We start from the raw sequence: 24,696 nt of genomic DNA on the forward strand, positions 1-24,696 counted from the left end.
ACACAGCAACAGTTGCACACACGGTAGTAATGGAAAGAAAATGTAGACACCCATTAGTGCAAAGCGCTAACCCACCCGCTTCAGCCTCATGGGCCTTTTCAAGTAGAATTTTGCACATGAAAGAGAGAGTCCCACGACTTGGCGGGGGGAAAAATGTGTTCAAGAGGCAAATAAACCAGATGAATGATGAGCAGAAATTGACAAATCACTAGCCCGAGAAACAGCCAGCGTCCCCTGTTGGAGCTGATTTATGTGCCTCTTAAAGTTTCCCAGATTTTGTGCTGTCTACACACTGGTCCTTGTAGGTAATTACCTCCTGGCAATGTGGAAACACATCATACTCAGAAAAAGCAGGACTCTGCGTCCCATTTGTTGAATTGAATGGATTTCAGTACCATCAGGCTGATGTTCAGAATCCAGTACATTTTAAAGCTCTTCAAACATGATCGATTCTATTACCTTCAACTGATCTTAAGAATTGTTGGCTTCAGAGCTACCTAGGAGAAAGGGAGCTTTGGAATGAGCACCCTCAAAGCCAAAAGATGCCCAAGACATCCAACAATAGGGATACCCATATCTAGTTTAGTAGGGGAAAAATAAGTGGGGGTGTGATGAATAGAAGGTAAAATGGAATTAAAAGATGATTATAAAGCACATATATTAGAAATAATATGCACTAATAAAGTTACATGGGGCATGAGAAGTGAGCCAGCAACAAAGGAACATCTTCACTTCTGATTTTGTTTATGAAAACTAAGCACAAATGTATTTACAATTTATTTCTGATAGAGAATGAGAACAAAGAGAAATCCATGCCCATGGCCTCCTGTGTGTCCCAGGTGGGAGCCCCCAAGGCACAGTCTTTCCTGCCTTCCTGCAGAGCACTTAATACTAAATCTGAAAAAGTCCAGATGGCTCCATCAAAGTCCCACGGGGATGCATTCTAAAGTACGTCCAGGCGGTGAGGACGAACTATCCGTCTCAGAGTGTTTTGCAAGGATTAGTCATGTCGAATTTCTGTGGCTGAACGTCTCCCACACCCCAGGTCTTGTGGAATCTGAAGACAGATGGACTATTTCAACCCTCACCCAGCATTTCACCTTTCAGTGCAAACATCACTAGATTATCCTTCAGAGACAGGCACGCCATCCGTTTAGGCTGGAAATGGGCATACAAGGTTTCACGGAACTCAGCTCAGGAGAGAAGAAACATCCCGCAATGAGCGGGATATGCAGTTATTTTTAGCCTAGAGGCTGAATCCCAAGGAAGGATTGTCTTTCTGACAGCCAACCCTGACAGCTGAGACACACAGGAACCCTCTCTCCTCACTCTCCCACCATGCTCGAGAGCCATGGGCCTGAACTTGCTCAGTTTCCATCCACGTACATAATCTCAGATCTAGACGCTGCCTCACGATATGAACTGTTCCTAACACTTACTAACTCAATGATGTAGATTCCCTCGCCATATTTTCCTAATCACTAGTAGTTATGATGATCTACAGAATATATATGGTTTGGCTGTGTTTTATTGCTTGCTTGGCACTATTTACATTCTTATTCCATTCAAATTCAGGGAATTGGAAAAAAAAAGACTACAGCAAAACCAAAATAAGAAGTCAAAGACTATACTTAAAATTTATTATTCTGTTTCTTTAAACCTAAATTGTTATCATTCATGCTAAAGTCTTTTAATATGCATCGATGTAACGAGTGAATCATGTCCCCAAATGTTTGTCCCTCATGAAGTCATGAAGAAACAAAGGACAGTATTGGAAAAGTCATAATCTAGTGAAGAATAAAAAACTTGCTCATAACATAGTGCCATAATACAGAAAAATAAATGCTTACACTATAGTGAAAAGTATAACAATAAAAGAAAATGTAAGAAGTAAAAGGTTAACAATGCAGAGAGTCACGACCCTAAGAATGAAACAAACTCAGGTCAAAAGCATCTTGACCCAGCTTTAGGGAACCAATAAGAGCTCATTAAGTAAGTGAGAGAAAAATTCTAGACAGAAGCGATAGGTACATAAAACAGGCAGAACTGAAATCTCATAGACGCTATCAGAAACATAAATAACTCAGTACTGCTGCAATGTACAGAAATGGCAAACCCATGGCTGGGGGAGTTAGGGCCATTCCATATGGAGCCCATAAATCTATTTTCAACTGTCTGGAATTGACTTTCCAAAATAAATACCAAAAAAAAAAATAATGTTTGAAAGTCACATGCTCTGGTTTCTATTTTTGACTGCCCTAAGGAGAACAGAGAGGAGATAAACTCAGGGGTTACTGTTTCACCCCCACATCAGGAACGAAGAGTAAAAGTGGCTGTTTTTCGATTCTCTTCGAAATCCATGAAAAATAATGAGGAAGATAGAAACCAATAAAAACATCTTTTAGTAATCTAGATGTTTATAAGTTAAAGCACCATAAGTGAAGAAGAGTTACTGAATAGAGTAAAAGCTGGACTACATTTCAGGAGGACAGTCATGATTATAATAAGCTGTAAACACACTCAGCAACATCATATACCGCAAAGCCAGGGCAGAAAGCCCCGCTCTGAGCTGAGATGGCCTGCTCTTGAGATGTTGGAGCAAACTCCAGAAGAGAGTGCTGATCCAAAAGCATCTGTAAATGAACAACCCAAAGTCAAGCATCCTGCAGTGATCTACCCCAAGCCAGAGTTCTGGAAAGAATTTACCCAGTGAAAATATCACAAGTAATCAAAAAGCCACCACAGACCCACAAAAAAAATCCAAATGCCAATAGGAACATACAGAAGAGATGAGGACATGAAGTTACGAATGGTTATTCAATCTGCATGACATCAAAAATGGAAAAAGTGAAGAGAGTGGCGAGTTGGGAGGGAAATAGAGCCATTTGAGAACTGCAGAAAGGAATGTAATGACCAGGAAACCCATGCGGACAGAAGAGAGCAAGGTTTACCTTGCCTTTAACTAGTGCATTGGAGAGAGAGAAAAGTCTACCTGTTGCTATGGTAGAGAGAAAAGTAACATAAGAGGTAAACAATATAAAATGTCAAAACATAAGACACTTTTTAAAAGTGCTCCACTATTTTATTGGTAATTTTTTTATTTTTATTTATACTTAAATTAGTGCAGACATAAGGATCTCAGAATAAAAGATGTTTGGATTCTTTTTTGTTTGTTTGTTTGTTTTGAGACAGGGTGCTTTGGAGCTTGTCCTGGAATGCACTCTGTAGACTAGGCTGGCCTCGAACTCACTGAGATCTGCCTGTCTCTTCCTCCCGAGTGCTGGGATTAAAGTAAAAAGTAAAAATGCATTGAAGGCACTTTTAGGCAATATCTCAAGATGTCTTGGGGGCTGATTTTATTCTCTAGAAAAGGGGGATTTCTACAGAAAAGTGTGACTATACAAAATTAATAGAAGAAAGTGAAGAAGGCACAACACATAGAAAGGCATGCCATACTCATGGCAATACAAGGTGAGCTACTTATCAAATACAAAAACAAAGTCATCTTTACATATATTGTAAACACTATCTTAAGATTAATATAGCATCTTGGGAATATACCCAAGAGAGGCCTTATCATACAACAAAAGTATATGCTCTACTATGTTTATAGCAGCATTGTTTGTAATAGCCAGAACCTGGAAACAACCTAGATGCCCTTCAATTGAAGAATGGATGAATAAAGTATGGAATATATACATATTAGAGTACTACTCAGCAGTAAAAAACAAGGACTTCTTGAAGTTTGCAGGCAAATGGATGGAAATAGAAAACACCATCCTGAGTGAGGTAAGCCAGACCCAAAAAGAGGAACATGGGATGTTCTCACTCATATTTGGTTTCTAGCCATAAATAAAGGACATTGAACCTATAATTCGGGTTCTTAGAGAAGCTAAATAAGAAGGAGAACCCAAAGAAAATCATATAGGCATCCTCCTGAATATTAAACTTCATCAGGCGATGAAAGGAGACAGAGACAGAGACCCACATTGGAGCACCGGACTGAAATCTCAAGGTCCAAATCAGGAGCAGAAGGAGAGAGAGCACAAGCAAGGAACTCAGGACCGCGAGGGGTGCACCCATACACTGAGACAATGGGGATGTTCTATCGGGAACTCACCAAGGCCAGCTGGCCTGGGTCTGAAAAAGCCTGGGTCAAAACTGGTCTCGCTGAACATAGCGGACAAGGAGGACTACTGAGACCTCAAGAACAATGGCAACGGGTTTTTGATTCTACTGGACCTATTGGTTTCGTGGGAGCCTAGGCAGTTTCGTGGATGCTCACCTTACTAGACCTGGATGGAGGTGGGTGGTCCTTGGACTTCCCACAGGGCAGAGAATCCTGATTGCTCTTTGGGCTGACGAGGGAGGGGGACTTGATTGGGGGAGGGGGTGGGAAAGGGGAGGCGGCGGTGGGGAAGAGACAGAAATCTTTAATAAATAAATAAAAAAATAATATAGCATCGAAAAGGATCTCAGGAAAGCAAGGCAATCTTGAGCAAAATGAACAAATCTGGAGGCATCACACTGCCAGATTTTAAAATATACTACTCCCTCCTTGACATGGCTGCATGACAAGACTGGACCAATAGCAATATCAATAGACATGCTATCTCTTGTAGCTGTTGGATTTGGTTCCTGTTCCCTGTTCACACAGAGCACTACGATCTGCAAGTCTCTAAATGAATAACCCTTTATTAAACTCCATTCTGAGCTAGTGAGGGATTTCTGTTTAGCATCCACCTTCAGTTATTTAACACAAACTGGTCTGCCCTGAAACTATATACACACAAACAACAAAAATAAACAAGTTGTATTTATATATTTGTTCATTTATACACATATAAATGTAACAATAGTAATAAAAAAGAAGCTATCCATTTGACATGAAGGGAGGAACTGGGAGATGTTGAAGGGAGGAAAGGGATAGGGTTAAGTGATATAATTCTACTTTAATTTAAATGTATAAAAATAAATTTAAGGAGAAAAAACTCATTACAAAGATATAGTAACCAAAACAACATGTAATCTCTACATAAACAGATGTACCAACCCAGAAATGGAATAGAATAAGAATAAAGATCATAAGTAAAGACACATAGTTCACCTCACTGGTTTACTACAAAGGCACCAAGAACAATCAATAAGAAAATGAGCCTTCAGCAAGTGACTCTGGGAGACCAGAAATCTGCGTGCAAAAGAATGAAATTAGATTATTTCCTTATATACAAGAGTCAACTCAATTTTCCATAAATGCACAACTAGTATGTGTTTAATTAAAAATAAAACCAACACTAATAGATTAAAGACTTGTATAAGGTCCCCACATCACACAATTACTAGAAAAAGAATTAATAAAAGTGTCACGACAATGGCATGAACAACATTGTCTAGATAGACCTTGAAAGCGATAGAAACAGAAGCAAAGAGAAATGCAATTCTATCACACTGAAAGATTCCTGCACAGCAAAGAAAGCAATGGACAGGGATAAAATATGTAATATAGAATGAAAAATGATAGCAAAAAAGAATCAATCAAGCAAAAGATCACAACCTACATTTCCCAAAAGACACAAATGACAGAAACAAACAAACTGCTCAGAACCATGCCATCCAGAAAATGGAAGCCCAAAGCCAAAACCATGTGCTGTGGGAAATGCTCTTGTACACTGTAAAGATTTGTGACTCATATTGGTTTAATAAAATGCTGATTGGCCAGTAGCCTGGCAGGAAGTATAGGCAGGGCAACCAGACTAAGAGAATTCTGGGAAGAGGAAAGGCTCAGTCTGCAGTCGCCACCCAAATGCAGAGGAAGTAAGATAAAAAAGCTGCACTGAGAAAAGGTATCAAGCCATGTGGCTAAACATAGACAAGAATTATGGGTTAATTTAAGTTGTAAGAGATAATTAGTAATAAGCCTTAGCTAATAGGACAGTTTATAATTAATATAAGCCTCTGTGTATTTCTTTGAGACTGAATGACTGTAAGACCAGGTGGGACAGAAACTTCCATCTACAACCATAAGATCTTACTCCTGTTAGAGTGGCCATCATCATCAAAACATTCAAATAATAATAATGATGGCAAGAATGAAGGGAGAGAACCCTTGCAGGCTCTTGATTGGAATATCAGTTCACAAGGCCAAAACCCACATTTAGGGAGGTTACCAGGCTGTTTGGAGGGATCCTGAGTAAAGAACATGATCCACAATTGGTCAACTACAAAGAATAAGTAACCATGCTGTAAACAGCCCCACTGAGTACATCTATAATGCAACTCTTATACTGAAATCTCAACAATGCAACTCCTATAATAAAGACTCGGGGACACTGCAGAAGAAGACCCACAATAATTACAAGAACCATAAGATCACTGGTCAGTGCCTCTAGCCATGTCAGAGAAGATCCAGAGAAACAGCACTGTTTTATGTATAGGATCATGACATTAACTAGTATATTTTTTTTATTTTACTTTATATTTAAACTAACAAAAACTAGGGATCCTAAAACAAAAGATGTTTGAATTCTCCAAGCAATCGTTAAAAAAAAAAAAAACAAACAAACAAACAAAAAAAACCCAAAGGCAAATCTGTGTTAAAGCTATAGGTAATATTTCTAGACTTTTGTTTTTGTTTTCTTTTTTTTGTTTTTTGTTTTTGTTTCTGAAACAGGGTTTCTCTATGTAGCCCTGGCTGTCTTAGAACTAACTGTAGACTAAGCTGGCTTTGAAGTCACAGAGATCCCCTGCCTCTGCCTCCCAAGTGCTAGAATTAAAGGCATGTGCCACCAGACATCTCTAGACTTCTCATGGACTGCATTTATTCTCTGAAATCAAGGTTCTCACCAGGAGAGTGTGAATATATGAAATTATCTAACTATATCAGTGCTTCTCAATCTTCCTAATGCTGAGATCCTTTAATACAGTTCCTCATGTTGTGGTGACTTCCAACCATAAAAGTATTTCTTTGCTACTTTATAACTGCAATTTTGGTATGAATTGTTATGTATCATAATGTAAATATCTGATATGCAAGATATTTGATATGTGACCCCTGTGAAGGGGTTATTATACTCCCAAGGGGGTTGTGAGCCACAGATTGAGAACCACTAAACTATATGCTTTTGTGATGTATCATTATACTAAACTCTAGACAATTGTTTTACACTATAAGAATCTGAGAGAATGAGATCTAAGGCACCTACTGACCACGGGATCCTATATTGGACAGTGCTATATCTAGAGTCTGACAGTCATAAGGCACACGATCAGAGACCATTCTCAAACTGCCATCTATCCACAATTTCCATTCACAACCTCCTGCCTTTCATGTAGGTCAGCCATAGGCCTAAGGACACTAAAAACTTCATGTCCAATTTCCTACGAGCAAAGAGACACGATATAACAGCAAAAGTGCATTAAACATGAAGGGACATGTTCTTAAAAAGTGTGGTACCTCCTGTGCCATTTCATCACTGCCCATCAGTGACCTCAGAGCTGAAGTCATAGATGTCATGGCTATTCTAGTCTTTTAACCTTGCATAATGCTTTGCAACAGGCTTTGGAGATGTGCATTTGTGGCAGCTCCCACGAGTTGCTCTAAATCTGTAAGATTTATCAAATTCTGTATTTTAACGACACTATCTTAATTCTTTTTTTTAAGCCTCAACACAGTGTTCCACTTTCTTCTCATCTCACGGCTTTCATTTAATAACATCCATAGTTTTTCTTCTTGGTCCTTCCTCAGGCTATCTGCATCATTTCCTTCCTTAGAAACTGGATGTCAAAGAGGACAGAATAGGTGAATGCTAAGATCCTACCTACACATTCTTTAACTTTCTAAAAAGAATTATCTACAAAATAATGCTTATCCTTCCTTCCCAGAATTCCCAAGATACATACTTAACCGTCACAATGCTGGGAGACCATCAGAATGATGGGGCCACCACACTGAGAGGAGCTTTAAAAAAAACATGCAAGATAGGTATGAAAGCCTAGTTGAGACACAGAGTGGAAATTATATTCTGACAATACTGAGATATTCTTCTAAGACAACTGACAGTAGATGGGGTAGAAGAACTCTGGGATATTTATAGGCACAGGCTTGTCCAGTAGGGCAAAATTATAACAGAAATACAGTAGCCGCTCTAGGTGAGCTGGCGCCTGTACTGACTCTACACACTGCTCAGCACACTGTGAGTAAATAAACCAGTCTTAGTGGTAAGAGCCCCATTGGGGAATAAAGCAGAGGATAAAACAGCACGCATGCCCATGTACAGAGAGCTATTGTGTGCATGGATTTTACTAATGTTCCTTCCTTGTGATGCCTTTGCTCTTCACCTTCCAGGTGAGGACTATAGCTAACAAAGTCATTTCTATAAGACTGGGGTGATTACACATCCTATTCAGTGGACGTCTTTATTCCCATCACTCAGGAGACAGAGGGCAAACAGATCTCTGTGAGTTCCAGGACAGCCAGGACTGCTACACAGAGAAACCTTATCTCAATAAACCAATACATACATACATACATACATGGAGAAGCTTCTTGTCTGTCTTATCAACTTTGCATTTTCTTGCCCAACCCATTCTTTTTCTTCTTCTTTTTTCTGACTACAGCCCCTCAGAACTTCATGGCCTCTCTTAATCTATACTCCTCATACTTTGGTAGAATGTAACTTTTTGTAGTAAAGCCCACCACATAGGAACACTCTGTTCCCATTGTAAATTTTCAGGCATATCTGGGCATGGTCACTTGGTGTCATGCTTAAGAGAGTATTCTGGCTCCCAGTGAGACACCTAAGAAGTCTCAAATGGAAACCAATTCCCCATGGGACACTCCTTCCAGGTACATTTTCAAGCTCCGTTTTACTACTAGGGAAATGCCATCTTTGTTTTTCTGTTGCCTGTGTAGGGTGCTGTACAGACACCCAACAGTGTTCAGAGGCTGGGCAAGAATCTCCATTTAAAGCCAGGAAACCTAGGTGTGGTTTGGTGTGCTTTGAAAGTGGACTATATATTCTTATCTCAAGGCAAACAGCTTTCCTTGTTTGAGCTTCTTCCATCAATCCCTAGAGCACAGCACTTCTTGAGATCACAGCGAGGACTTGATGAGAAACAGTCAGGCAGTGAATCCAAGGGCAAACTTTGCCACCTTCACTCTGGTCCCAGAGCATCTACAATTAAGGAAAATGGGACCAAAAAAAAATTTTTTTTTTTTGCATTGAGAATCTCCGTCAACTACATAAACCCATCTTTGTGTCTTCTTGGCTTTTGTTCCGTCTAATTATCTCATTTCTCTGAGACAAAGGACAAGGCATTGACCATAAAAGAGCAGTCAAGAAGGAGAGCAAGGATGAAAGCTAAGCACCACACAAAGCGGCATTGAGAGGAGAGAGACAAGCACACTCTATTCAAGTGGTCACAAACCCCTTCAGGGACAGCCAGAGGCCTCAAAGGTAACATTCACTCCCAACTCAGGGGCAGGGCAGAGAAGAGGGCGGTGGGGTGGGGAGCACAGAGATGGGCATTGTCATGGAGGCAAAAGTCCCAAGCTGCGCGTCACAAACCGTGATGAGCCCTTCATCTGAAGTGAACATCCACTCCTTGTTTCCCTTCTCATTACAACTCCATCTTTAAGACTGTCTGTGCAAATACGCCCAAGGATGGCCCCTGTGGGAGCTGTGTTTGAAATACAGTGTTTATTTTTAAAATAGAGTCTTGTGTTGACATATATTAGGCTTTTTAAAAAGAAATAGCAATTTCACCATTAGCTTGTACAATCTGCTTTTTCCTGCCGAATACCATTCCTGTTTGTAGCAGGCCCTATGCCCTTTGAGTTGAAATGTTACTGCCACCTACCGTTCTTTTCCAGCAATGTAAACAAAATGAGAAAGGAGTTTCTTCAAAGTGAAGGGATGAGGAGGAATGGAGAAAAGTGGGCCTTCAGCACAGGAAGCAATAGATAAAAGAAAGAGGCAGAGTTAGGTTTACCTGCTTATTCAATATGGAAACCTGACCACCAGACAACATGCGAGCAATTTAAATCTGTGAGGACTTAGTGCAAGAATCAATCTTCGCAAAAGAAAAACATTTGTCAGAGCACTTTTTAAAAGGGGGCAAATGAAACAGAAAAGATCCAACCAAAGGAGACACGCCCACAGGAACCGGGGTGGCAGCCTTCAGAAGCGCTTGGGAAGCCCTAACTAAGTTCAGGTTGAGATAAAAATCCATTTCCATTTTGGGGATATGTAGCTTATTTTTTAATTATATTACATTTATTTGGGTTGATGGGAGGTTGCTGCATACACATAGAAGCAGAAGACAGCTTGGGTGAGTTGGTTTCCTCCTTTCACCGTGTGGGTTCCAGGGATAAAATTCAAGTCCTCGGGCTTGGCAGCATGTGCTTTTACCCAGTGAACTACCTCACTGGTCCTTGAGAAGTTTTTAAAACCACACATCATAAAACCATGAAGCTCTGGTCTGTGAAGGCCAACTGAGGCCATCAGGATTAGCACTTGAAGCTTCTAAGAAAGGCCAGTCATGTCACACAGTCATGAGGAGGATGCTTCATATCTATGCTGGGGTGTCCAGCAATTGAGAAAGCCTCATCCAGTAAAGACTCGGAACCCAGTTGTAAAAAACAGAGAAAAAAATAATAGGCATGACCATTAAGTTTTGGTTCTCTTCCTAAAGAGTTCTCCTAGGGAACTAAAGCTTCCTGTCCCAACCTCTCCTTAGGAGACAATGTCCACTGGAGTGGGAATCCTGATCTGAGAAGCCACTACTTCTCCCCAATCCTTCTATGTTCAAGAACGCCGAGGTCTCTCCATCATATACCACAACCATCCACAAAAGATAGAGTTAAAGACCCAAGAACCTCAGTAATAACGACGGCAGGCCAGCAAAGTGCCCACAGATTCTCTGAGAAGAAACGGGTTGTTTGCCCAGCATTGTGAAGAACTTAGCTCCTTTCTCCTATGAGAGATGCTCAGAATACTTGCCCCGCACTTTCTAGGAACCCGAGGCGGGAATGAGACTGACCGCCCACCGAGAGAGGGAAAGGAAGGCAAGGCTGGGTACCAGCTGGAACACTGTGGTGGCCTTGAGGGCACAGTATGTACTACGTGGTGTGAAGTGTGGAGTGTGTACTGTGTGGCATTGCATGAGGAATCAGAAACTCAGAAAGAGAGAAGCACAGTCCCTAGTTTTAAATTGGGGTCTCTCTCTCTCTCTTATACAGATAGCTTTCTCCCACTCTCTTCAAAATTGTGGGCTCAAGTGTCACAAGCATTCTCACCAGGAGTCCCACTCTCTAAGCCCCTTCTTCCTATTTCCAGGAGTGACTCACACACCTGAACGTGTGTGCCCTGGACCACACACCCGAATGTATCCCCACCCCAAACATGCATCGCTGGGATGCACGGACAGTTATTTTAGAACTGTTTTGAAAATGACTGGCTACCCATTCTCTATATCCATTTGCTGCCATGACTCCCAAAGGCAAATTAACAGAGAAAACCAGAGTTAGGGTAAAGTCTGAGGAAGCCTGAGAAAGTGGCAGCTGGACTAGCTGGTTACTGTGGGGTCAAGTACGAGGGAGGAGGGAAGGTCGCCAGAACTTTGAAACAGGCCTTAGCATAGGAAACTCTGGACTCTGAGAACACAGGCAAACAGAAGGATGGGTGGGACTCAACTACACCCCAGTGCCTAAAGGCCTCTTTGCTCCCCTAGCATTGCTTCGTCTACATGCCCGGAGGGATCGTCCCTTCTCTGTGGAGACAAAGGGTAGAACTAGGCCAGCAGTGAGCTGGCTTCTCACTAACACTGAGAGGAAAGAAGGATGAAAGAAGCAGCTTGAAGGCTTCCTCCCAGCTCTGATTTGTAGCAGAAATACTTCATGGCACAGGCAGAGACAAAGAAGTCACATTTAACGCAGTTATGGCCCCTTTAGGATGGTCGGAAATAGCCCCGATTCTGAGTGGACATTCCTACATTCCCTTCTGTTGCCTGAGCATCCTGTTGCTATGTCCAGTGATGTGGTAGAAATCCCAAGGTATTGGGGCTCCCAAGGGTGTAGCTCTTGGAAGAATGAACTGACAGATGACTCAGTGCTGGGTTTTGTTCCCTTTCAGAGAACGAGAAATAACTGTTTTGGACCCCAGTGAACTGTGCTTGCTTTTCTCATAGTATGGGTGCCGCCCCAGAATTCTCTAAAGGGTTATTAATAACCCCAAATAAAGAACTTAGCCTTTGGGAAAAGAGTACTATCAGTTGGTAGAACTAGCATCCCTTGTATGGATGGTCACTTGTTTTAGTTTGGACATTATCCTCCCTAGACTGTATTCCTACTCCATTTATCAAACTGATGAGAGCCAATACCATCCTGTCACAATAAGGCCCTCAGGGATGATCTGGAAACTGAATTAAAGAGAGGTGACTTACAAAAACCCATGACACGGAGCACCTGCTACTGGCACAGGGCTGCTTTCAGGGGAGATAAGACAGGCTGTGCACAGAGCCTCCACTTTTAGCACATTCTTGCAATCTCTCTCTGTTGCTCTCTCTGTCTCTCTCTCTCTGTCTCTGTGTCTGTGTGTGTGTCTCACTCTCTCTCTATATATTGGCCAAACAGCATTCCAGATTCTGCATGCAGGCAGAAGTTATCACCATCTAGTTTTAAATGATACTGAAGCAGCTTCGTCACAAAAAAAATCTCTAACATTTTGCTTCTCGTAATGCCTGGAAGCAAACTGTTATGGAAGACATTATCTCTGTTCTGATTTTATTCTTTATTTACATAATCAAAATGTTTTTACTTATTTTTATTTTATGTGCATGAGTATTTTATTTTTTTTTAAATCTTTTTTTAATATTTATTTATTATGCATACAATATTCTGTCTGTAAGTATGTCTGCAGGCCAGAAGAGGGCACCAGACCTCATTCCAGATGGTTGTGAGCCACCATGTGGTTGCTGGGAATTGAACTCAGGACCTTTGGAAGAGCAGGCAATGCTCTTAACCACTGAGCCATCTCTCCAGCCCCCCATGAGTATTTTCTTGAATATATGTCTGTATGATACAAACATGTAGTGCCCACAGAGGCTGGATGGTTTTTGAATCCCCTAAGACTGGAGTTACAGAAGGCTCTGAGCCACTGTGTGGGCACTGGGCATGGAAATTAGTCTTCTAGCAGTCTGAGCTCTTAACCAAAAGCTACCTCTCCAGCCCCTCTGCTTTGGTTTTTGAAGGTTATCCTTACCAGCCCCTGGAGTGCCTGTCCACTGTCCCCAGCCTACTTGGTAAGCTGAGAAGAAGCCATGAGCCTTCTGCATGTAAGGGTCCCACACTTTTGTCTTGCTCAGACATTCTCTTGTCTCTTTTGGTTAGATCCACTTATAAATGTCTGGGAGTCTGTACATGCAGAATCTTTAGATCGTTAGGATCCTATGTGCCAAATCATCTCTTTCTCCATTTAAAATATCTCTAAATGTCTTCAAGGACTAGAGAATTAAGAAAACCTCAAATACAGATGTGGTATAGAAAGCATCTCATGGTGTAGGCTGCTGGACAACCCTCTTTCTAGCTACTCTGCCTTTCTATTGAGCTCATCAGAATCGCCTATAACTCCTTGTACCTATCATCAGAACTTTCTGCTTTTTAACCCGTGAAATACCACCATCTCCTCTAAGGAACATGAGCACATCCTTATTATTTTGCCACATACTCTCCCTAGGTCAAATACATTTGCATTGAAGTTTGCAACATAAAAATGGATAGCATAGTCAGACAATGCACTCAGAATTCTCCCTATTACTTTGCTGCAATGGGATCAGGATTAGATCCGCCACAGCAATACATTAAATACCTGTCTATTTTAGTCTGATGGGGCACCATTGCTCTGAAGCCCAGCCAGGCCTTGAGTTTGCAATCTTGCTTCATCCTCCTGAGTAGCTGGGAAGGCAGGTCTGCACCACCAGGCCCAGCATGCCTTTTCTCTAACAGCCAACACTGATTCACTCAACCTTCAAGCTTTACTACGTGCTGCTATTCCAGATACAGCTCACCATGTTGTAGGGACAGAATTAGCAACGTACAATTTGACCAATTGGGGAACGCATATGATTTAAAGAAGCCTCTAGCTGCTTTTTATGCATTCCAACTACTGTTGCCCAGGTGAGGACAGGCAAGGCTGCCAACTTTTACAAATGAAAAAAAAAAAAAAAAACTGAACCACTTAACAGTTACAATATTCCCAGTAATTGTTGGCAAAATTTGGAACGCTTAAAACTGGAAAGCCAGAATTTCCTGGCAGAATTTTCCATAAAATATATATCTTAATGTCGGAACATATTCTCCTAGCCCACCCCCCTTCCCTTGCAATGCCAGTCAAAGCAAGAACTGCTTACAGGGAATCTCTGGTGGCTATTCTCCTAGGTGAACCTGGAAGCATGTCTTAATTTCCTCAAATGGAATAGGTCTTCTGCATGAATAATTTTTTAAGAAGTGGTCATAAAAAGAAAATGAAAATATCTTATTAGGAATGTTTTACACATATCACATAGAAGGATAGGAGATTCTTGCGTGTTTGGCTCTCACGGGCAAGCACTCAAGGACAGCAAGGAGATTAAAGAGAGCAAACGAAGGTGCTTTTCCTGCGTTTCTTCCAGCTGGGGTAACTAGCCCAGGTAAGACTTAGACCAATCAAAGGTGAGCAGGGAGGGCACTCAACTATCTCAGCCAAACACACGCCAGGGACGATCTCTTTTCTGACAGCCCCGATTCCATCTTGCAGCCCAGCTAAACCCCACACCCCACTAAGAAGATTAATTTTCTTCTTATCTGACTGTGATGCGCAAAGAGTTTCTCCACAGTCCAAATCCTCACCCGATCATTCATCTCCCTCCCAGCAACCTGGAACCTTGGCAGTAAGTGCAACCCCCATTTTCAGTAGGGTTGGGTCATAACCTAATGTTCCCTGGGAGGAGACTGGGGGAGGAAAATAGCTGAGAGCCAGAGGGCATGAAGTTATTTCTCTTCCAGCCAAGAACATGTGAATTCTCAGAAATGAGGGAAGACGTAAGGAATGCTATCTTGATATCATGACTGAATTGTAAGCTAGGTAGAAAAGACGGGTTTTTGGGTTTACAGTATGATGGTGTGTTTTGGTTAACCCTAAATGGTTTCTCAGTTACATATTTTTTTAAACATAGCCAGGCAAAGTGATGTTAATTATAGCAGTGTTCTCTGAGGGACATTTCTGTCATATAAAGAAAAGGTTGGCATTTACCAGCCCATGTGTAATAGTACAGTAAGGTAGACCTGAGAATCCTTTCAAAGTGTACTGCTCTTAAAGCCATTTTCACTAAATATTCATACTTTCCATACAAGAAAAAAATAAAAAGTGGAATATAAAGGAAAGAACAAATACTCGTTTCTAGTTTTCTCTCTGAACATATCCACTACGATATGTATCAGTAGGAATTATAACCAATAGTTTCTATAAGATTTCCCCATTAAATATAAGCTTTTCTTACTTAAGCTTATATCTCCAGCACCTATCATGGCTACTGAAGGTGCCCAATAGTGATTGGTTCAGCTGTCCAATTTGTTCCCTGGAAGTAAAATAAAATCATCAATCAGACTTCACACACTGTAGCTCAAGCTTGCTAACTGTGACTCCTGCCTGAGGATGAAATATTCCGCCCATGGCAGAGATCCATCAGCCTTGATCAGCTGATGAGGTAACAGATAAAAGCTTAGATATAGGCATCTCCATGTTTTCCTAATGACTCAATTTCACTTCTTATGAGTGCCAGGTTTTGGCCTGCTCTGGGGCAGCTCACTACAATCTCACCCAGTATCTTAGACCAGGGCCAAAATAGACCCTTCTTACTTGTGTGATATTCCTCCATCTTGGACCTTTCAGGCTTAGGATCTGGAGGTAATAATATATTATCATAATACAATAAAATTATGATAAATAAATAAATAGGTGTGCGTCATTCCATCAATTTAGGGGAGTCTCATAAGCCGAACACTTGAAACCCGCATGGTTATTATTACTTGGAAACTAGATCCGTCTCTGGGTCCTGTGCCTGCTGACTTTCAATTGACTCAAATGTCAGTCTTCCCAGCTCTCAGAGTGCTCAGAGCTCGCCAGAGTTTCTATCTCCTTTCTTATCTCACAGACACAGTGATGAACACTTCAAATAGACTGCTTGATTAAATTTAAGTGAACTGGATCTTTTTGGTTTTCCATCTGAACAAAATACAGTCTCACTAAGGGTGATCGTTGAGCAATGGATGATGAGGACAGGGATGTTTCTCTATTTTAAAACAAGGTCTCATGCAGTTTGTCTAACTCGCTAAGTAGCTAAGGATGATCTCGTTCTTCTGATTCTCCTACCACAGCCCCTGGGTGCAAAGACACATTTTGATGAGGTGCTGCTATCAAACCCAGCACTCTGTACGTGCTACACATGCAGTCTATCCACTGGGCTATGACTCTACCCACATGCCATTTTATGGAAACTTTCTTAGACATAGAAACTATTCTGTTAAACCTTCAGGCAAAGTCATTAGGATCCTGACAGGAAAACGTGTCAGTCATCTCTTGCCAATTTAAATCAAAATCAGTTCTTCAAGGTTGCCCTTTACTTTGTGCCAGGTTTGAAGACAGCATACATATGTTACATACATGTTGTGTATCCTTCGGAATCACAGACCCTCCTGGAGGAGGCATGTGTGTGTAAATGCATGTGGGTAGGCACGTACATACCTATCTAGGAACCCTCATGATTCCAAGTGGAAACAGCATGACCTCAACAAGACATAGCAGAGACAAAAGGAGAGTTCCTCGTGTTCACAGTTCCTTCTCGCCATTCTTGAAGAAGGAAGGAGAATGATGCAGCCAGGAAGCTAAGTGTGTTCAAACAGCGAGGAAACACTGAGAAGATCCAAGGGGGCTCGGGTGGGAAGAGCTTTGCAGTGACCTGACTGCTGAGGAGGAAGACTGAGCTGGGGCAAACTGTGTACCAGTCTTTTCTCTTCCAGCCCTTGGAGGGAAGATTATTTTTTTCCAGAATATGGCCTCTCTTATTTGTGTTCTCAGAGAATCAATGTAATTGTTAGTCATTTATCTTGTTTTATTCTTTTTGCTATTGATTTATGTCTTTATCTTTATTGTTTCTCTTCCTATGTCTTTATTGTTTATTGAGGTTCTGCAATCAAATGAAATACTTTGCATATTTGTATACAAATACCTTTTATTAATAAATGATTTAGAGTCATAAATCATTTGGTGAATGCTATTTATGATGTCAAAATTCTGATAAGTAGTATTTTCAGTTCCAAGACTTTAAGGCTTTTGATTTGTTCTGCAGGAGTCAGTTGTTTAGTATCATCAAGATGTTGAAATTAAACCCATTTTGGCTCCACATTGTCTGTGGCTTAGGGCTAGAATAACAGATGCCAGTCTCATTGCAATAATTTCTCATGTTCTTTCCATGTATTTATTCATAAATATTTCCACTGCAAAGAAACTTTGCAATATTAANGGAAGAGAGAGTACAGCACAGAAAAACACACTTATCAAGATGCTGCAACTTGGAGAGGAAAGGCTTATTAGACTTATATTTCCAGGTCACAGTTTATCATCAAGGGATGTCAAGACAGGAAGCTAAGCAGAGGCTTGAAGCACAAATCCGGAAGGATGTTGCTCTCTGACTGTCTTCCTGACTTGCTCTCTGGTTTAGACGCTCAGCTAACTTTCAGTCCAAGATCACCTGCCCAGGAATGGCACTACCTACCACGTGCTGGGCCCTCCTACATCAATTAATAAAAAAGACCCTACGGTGAGTGTTCTGTGTCCAGGGGATCCATAAATTCAACCAAGCAAAGATGAAGAGTATTTCAAAATATATTGTTTGTAGAGAACATGTATGGCTCCCGTTATTCTTCCCTAAACAATACAGTACCTCAACTCCTTCTGTAGTGTTAGCCTTACGTCAGGCAGTGCACTGAACTGGAAAGTGGATTATGTGCAAACACTGTACCACTTTCCATAAAGCCCTTCGGGATCTGCTGTGGTTCACAGAGACAGAGATAACTACACGGTTCAAACAGAAACTGAGAGCTTGTTCCGGTACAGGTTTAAGACGCTGGCTGTTATGGGATGTGCTCCGTGCATTTGCAGTTCTTGAGAACAATGACCATTAATTTGGAGACAATCACTTAAAATATTATGAAGCGTACATCAGAATGCTCTCTAGAGAAAACTCCAACCATAGAGGACTAGATTGATATAACAGCCCACTCTCTGGAAATCACATATACATATGGAAACACTCGGATGCTCTGTCAAGGCTTAATGTTTATTTCTGCAGATAATTAAAACTCTAATTTTCCAATAAGTCTGCCCACAGATAGATGGCCACTTATTTAGCCATTCATGTATGGCTGAGTCATCCCTGGTCCCAAGCCCTAATACTGTACAAAAAGGAAATGGAAAAACACTCTGAATTGTAAGCAATCAAAATGCCACCCGAAACCAACAACACAGTTTAATTAAAAAGAGAAAATCCATAGCAATTCTTTTTTTTTCCCTTTCTCCTCTTCACATAAGAAAATAAGAGGTAATACAGAGAAGTAATTAAAATGAAGTCTCCTTTTGCCCTCAGGGTGTCTAAGTAGAACCTTTGCCAATGAAATAATTAGCTTGAGATTTCTCATTTTTCTCCCTTTGTCCGGGGGAAATTGCTTCCGGTCTTTCTTTAGAAACAATGCGGTGCCTTGCTCTTCATTTAACTGCAGACTTCTAAGAAGTTTAGTAATCCTGTTATTCTGTGCAAAGGTAAGATTGAATGTTAGAAAGCCAATTTCACTATTTGGTTAGGACCTTGGACTGGACTGAAAAAAGGAAAAAGCCCAGTTTCGTAAACGACTGTGTACTTCCACAACCTCTGAGGTGGAGTGATTGTCCTGAAGTTAAAACTGGGTGCAAATGAATGACCTCAGACTATCACCTCGGACTACACCCTAGAATGTGTTCCGGCAGCAAACTATGAGCAGACAAGAGGATTCGCTTAGCACGAAGTACCAGCCGCTCTCCAAAACTCCAAATGCATGCTACTTTCCAACCGTCATTGGACCTAAAGAGAAAGGACGCCTACAATACAGACATATTCATAGGAGCTGTGTCTGTTCACCCACACATGCCACATCCACACAAAAATAATACCCGCCTTGTCCCAGCTTCCTTTCTGTCATCTTAGAGAAGAAATCATCAACTGTAGCTCCCAATTCCAGGTGAAAGTCCATCATTGTGGGGAAGTCAAGGAGGCAGGGCACGGAAACAGCTGTCACATCCCAGCCTCACCCAATGACAGAGCGAGGTTGATGAATGCATGCATGCTGACTGTTCAGCTAACTTGCTCCTCTTTAACAATGTCCAAGACCCTTAGTCAAGAAATGGCACCCACTGTTAGACAGGCTCTTCCCACATCACTTAACATAATTAAGAAAATTTCTCAAAGGCAGACTTACAGATGAACTTGGTCTAGACAATCCCACACTGAGATTCTAAATTAAGTCAAGGTGACAAAACTATCACACCGTCCTAGAAGCGAAACCTACTGGACAATACTTCACAAAGCACATGTGTGTACATTCAGAAATTGAGATAGCAAAAGCCTGCGAGTCCTTTCCTAACTTTTCAAAACTCTCATGTGTGACTTTAGGGTGGAGTATGCAAGGGATCTGACATACTCTTGTCTCCAGTAATAAACGCACTAGTGAAGCTTAAAATGTTTACAGTGGCATAGTCTCCAGGTAGCTCCCTAGGAAGACAACAGAAGATGGAGATCCATCATGACCTGTCCTGCAGATAACCCCAAGCAAAGTGACACACCAAGAGTGACAGACACATGAGACAGCTTGATCACTACTGAAGACAGCTCATGTTTCAGCCCCTCCCTCATCCAGCAATCACGGTGAAATAAATGAAAACAGCAAGATCCAGTTTGGTGGCCTCTGGGCCCTCTGTCTGAAGTGCATGGTGTTTTAGCAATGGGGACTTACCTTAGTTTCCACCTCTGAGAAAGAACCAAGGGCAGTAACAATAGTCTATCATGTTTTAGAGTAACCCTGGCAAACAAACAACATTGAGAAGGCTTCTCAAGTCTAGCATGGAGGTTTGAGTTAGATAGTCTGTGGCTCTTATGCAAGTAACATTATTCAATTGAGCTGGTTACACACACACACACACACACACACACACACACACACCAATAACAACAGCAACAATTATGAAAAAAGAGGCCATGAACTTGAAAAAGAACAAGGAGGTATATGGGAGGATTTGGAGGGGGGAGAGTGAAGAGAAAATGATGTAATTACATTATATCTCAAAACAATAATTATAAAATAGCAAGAGACTCACTGTAGTACTCTGGAGTGACTGAGATCTTTCATATCTGAGTCCTCATAGTGGGGTGTGATCATCCCCAGCCCGCTGTCACTCAGCATGCGTTTCCTCAGGGAAGGGTTCCACCAGTCAGACAGCCTGGGTTAAAAATGGTATCAGAAAGTAATTGCATATCTTACTCTACTTTTTTCTCATAACGATTGTGTTATAAATCCATTTTTACTAGATACATCCTTCATACTCATCATTTCTCAACAGTTCCGAGCTATCAGTATAATTTTGTCCTTTTTCATATTGATGAGGTATTTCATTTTGAAGATTAAGTCATTGTACTACACATGTGACATGAGTAAAGAATTAATGGAGCCAGGCACAGAAATTAACTTAGAAAATGAGAAAGCCCAACCTTGTTCTTAGCATCTTTGTTTCTGGTTTATTTCCAGAAGACACTGCTGCTGAGAAAGAAGAAATCAAGGATGGATTGAGGGCTAATGGGTCATCAGGCCACTCTGTATTTGGATCTAAGTAACAAAACTATAACCCAGGACAAAGCTGTCCCTACTTGGCATGGAAAGAATAAGAGGAAACCGTCCAAAGCCACCTTAACAGATGGTTCCATTCCTCATCAAATAAACGTTGAAGTCTTTATAATGTGGGGCAGACCCTAGACACCAGCAGCTGCCTCTTCTTAGCAGGATCATCAGACTGGATTCTTTCTGGTGAGTACATTAGCTTCTGCTCTGTGGTTATGGATACACAATCTCTGTCTGCTTTGAGGGCCTGTATGTGCCTTCTTGGGCATCCTGTATTTTGGCCGTCAGTCCCATATATCTATGAGCTGCTATCTGCGAAGCTTCACAAGGACAGAGACATTTGTCTGCTTTTATTTTTGCACTATTGGCTCTCACATGTTCACAATACTATCTGGTATAACAACTCCAAGTACGCGTTTTTGAATTGCTAAACATTTTTAAAATAACTTAGACATTTTACAAGATGACATTTTGGTAAACTCACCACAGACCAGGCATTGAGATTTTACTCTGAACGATGATAACTGTGCTGTCAATTGTTTCCAGAAACTTCTGTGCTATGTGGGAATGTTTTTTGCTATACTTTCCTACAACTTTTCAGTTCTGACTTAGTCTCAAGAGTTCTTTAAGTATTTATGTTATTTTTTATTTATGTGTATAGTGTGTATTTCTGTGTGGGCATGTACACATGTGAGTGTAAGTGCACACAATGCCCAGAAGAGGGCATCAGATTCCCTGAAGCTAGAATGTAATAGCATAAACACAAGGTGTGAATGCTGGGAACTGTACTCAAGTCCTTTGCAAGAGCAGTGCATGTTCTTACCTACTGAGCCACCTCTTCAGCCCTTCAAAGAGTGTTTTAGTACAGTCTTATGTATAATTTTCCTTTACTGTTAATTAAATTTGGGGGAAATGTAGCTGCTTATTTAAATGATATGCAAACAATCATTAATCACTTTGACATTAATAAAAACTGAGGAAAAATATGTCTATAAAATGGAACAAGTTATCTTAGCACATGGAAAATAAAAAAATAAAATCTATTTTAGCTAAAATGAAATAGAGGATCTACATCAAAAAGAATGTGGCCAAATCTCAGGTTTTAAACTTATTTTATATGCAAGATTAGGCAAGTGACTTAACTCTGAGTCTCAATTTTCTTCTCTATAAACTTAGGACAATCACAGAGCCCAATTGGCAGGGTCATTATGAAATGATGAGACTATGTAACGAAATGTCTACCCTGAGACAAAAGTCCTTTTGCCTATGTCAATGCATTTACTCTACAACTAGTTCTCAGAGTAGGTGATGTGCTGGCTGGTTTTATGTCAATTTTAAATAAGCTGGAGTCATCAGAGAGGCAGGAGCCTCAGTGGAGGAAATGCCTCCATGAGATCCAGCTGTACGGTACTTTTTCAATTAGTGATCAATAGGGAAGTGTCCATCCCATGGTGGATGGTGCCATCCCTAGGCTGGTGTCCTGGTTTCTAAAAGAAAGCAGGCTGAGCAAGCCATGGAGAGCAAGCCAGGAAGCAGCACCCCTCCATGGCCTCTGCATCAGCTCCTGATGCCAGAATCCTGCCCTGTTTGAGTTCCTGGCCTGACTTCCTTCAGTGTTGAACAGCAATGCTGAAGTGTAAACCAAATAAACCCTTTCCTCCCCAACTTGCTTTTTGGTCATGGTGTTTCATCACAACAATAGGATTTTTGACTAAGACAAGGTGGTATTTTTTTCCACTCACAGATGTGGGAAAAGCTTAAGAGAATTAATTCTCTATGAAGGAAGAGGAATATTACAAGAGTGACAGGAATAATCTAGATTCTTTGTGTCGAGCAATTTAGAAGCAAGACAAATGGAACAGGACTAAATCACCTATGCCAATGTGTCATCTAGATAACACACCAAATAAAACCCATATAGATGCACAGATGGGAGTTTCAGTATTTCTAGCCCCCAAGAGGGAGAGGTTGTGTAATAGTAAATAAGGTTCAGACAAGATAAGAGACTCCCTGGGCATGAGGGTTCCTACACAGCCATTCAGAAGATGGCCTTACAAAACTAGATGCATCTTACTTTAAGGAAACATCAATAAATCTGAATTCCAAATGTTTTTATAGCATCAGAATATCAATTCCAAAGTTAAAAGAGATATAGAAGCCATACCACAGCCAGTGGATGCTGGCACTGAGCGAGAAGAAACACACTCACCCTGAAGCCTGTTCAACCACCAGGTCAGGCATTCCTGGAGGGGTCCCTGCCTGCTGTGACACCACCATATCTGGGTCCAGAATAAAAATCTCATCATGAGAAATCTCCATCACAAAGTGCAAATGTTCCTAAGGGAGAAAACCAAGCCTGTCAGGGTGTTGACATCACCACCCTCAGAATAAGGAATGAACCATGCAACACACCAAAGAAGTCCACTGTTTCACCGGAAGTTTGAGCATCTGCCATCGCTTCCTAAATTAATAAAGTAGCAGATGGAGGACAATGGGAGAGATGACTGCCCTGGTAAAGGAGTCATATCTGACCAGGATCCTGTTAAATGGAAGGAGAAAAGACCTTTCCCCTGCTTCTTGCCAGGTGCAATAAGATGCGGCATCCGACAGGCTACCTGGTCCAGTATGAGCACACAACAGCTTGGGCTTCTGCCCCAAAGCTAAGTGGCCATGGTTAAGAAACAGCTGGTTTTCAATGGGTTCAAAACTGTGTAAGTATTTTTCTAGGAAAATATCAATAGTGGGGAGAGTTTTTAGCTTTGGGTAAACATAATTTTTCTTCATTATTAAATATGGGAGAGTATTAGTAAGCCAAATCTATATTGTCTACATATATACCAGCTAAACAAAAATGCACCTAAAAAGTGTAAGCATTGCCTTGGCTGGATTACAAGTACCATGTAAATGAAAACTTAGAGTGTGATAATAATTATAATTCAAGTTATTATCTATTTTCATTGGCCATTTCATTGAGCCCATGAGTTGCAAAACACATGCAGACAAGAAGCACTGTTATCCACACTGTCCTACAATCTGGGAACGCTTTAATATTTTCATTAGCAAAATCTCTGAGACTGACTACCAGTACAGTGCACTGACTGAGAGACAGCTCACTTTCCTAACGAAGCTCGAAAGAACTTACCTGAGATCTGTCTATTCGATAAAAGCGGTCAGCAGAAGTCGCTAAGGGAAAGAAATGCACAGGACATATAGAGTCATTTACACTTGTCATCAGATTTACATCTTTCCTTCCTGCAGAACAGTCAATCTAAACCTTTGTAACAAGCATGTTACATCCATGGCCAGTCCCTAAAATGATTAAAAACCATCACTTCCATGCTTTGGTCACTGCCGTTCCAATTGACGCTCCTAAGCCCTTCCAGCCACGCTGTTAGAGTTTCTCTGTATAACAGCCCTCCTAGCTGTACTGGAACTCGCTCTGGAGACCAAGATGACCTCGAACTCACAGAGATCCACCTGCCTCTGCCTCCCAAGTGCTGGGATTAAATGTGTGTGCCACCACCTCCCGGTTCACTTATCTTTAAACAATAATTCAAAGGTCCAGTCTCTGAAACTGTGACAGGGAAAGCAGTGCAGAGGTTCCTCCATCTTGAATTCTTGCTGAGGCCATTTCAGGCTTAACTATAATTTGATCTCCGTGAAGGAGAATCCCATGGAAAATTACCCACTCCCATTCTAGGGACCCAATGTCAAGATACCCCAGTTAACTTAGCTACTAT

The 24,696-nt window shown here is 41.2% G+C and overlaps 1 protein-coding gene across 1 annotated transcript in view; it reads right to left on the reverse strand.

The window, feature by feature from the left end:
- Positions 1 to 24,696, reverse strand: part of Dgki (diacylglycerol kinase iota) — a 301,404-nt gene that overhangs the window by 52,329 nt on the left and 224,379 nt on the right. Inside the window, exons 24-26 of the mRNA XM_050148045.1 lie at positions 24,099 to 24,139; positions 23,166 to 23,293; positions 20,439 to 20,561 (exon numbers count right to left, since the gene is read on the reverse strand). Coding sequence (XP_050004002.1) covers positions 20,439 to 20,561; positions 23,166 to 23,293; positions 24,099 to 24,139 — 292 coding nt within the window. The remainder of the gene's footprint in view (positions 1 to 20,438; positions 20,562 to 23,165; positions 23,294 to 24,098; positions 24,140 to 24,696) is intronic.

Source organism: Alexandromys fortis, unplaced genomic scaffold, assembly GCF_014885135.2.
Source record: "Alexandromys fortis isolate MF-2015 unplaced genomic scaffold, M_Fortis_MF-2015_v1.1 scaffold_57, whole genome shotgun sequence".
In the NCBI taxonomy this organism is placed as follows: Eukaryota; Metazoa; Chordata; class Mammalia; order Rodentia; family Cricetidae; genus Alexandromys; species Alexandromys fortis.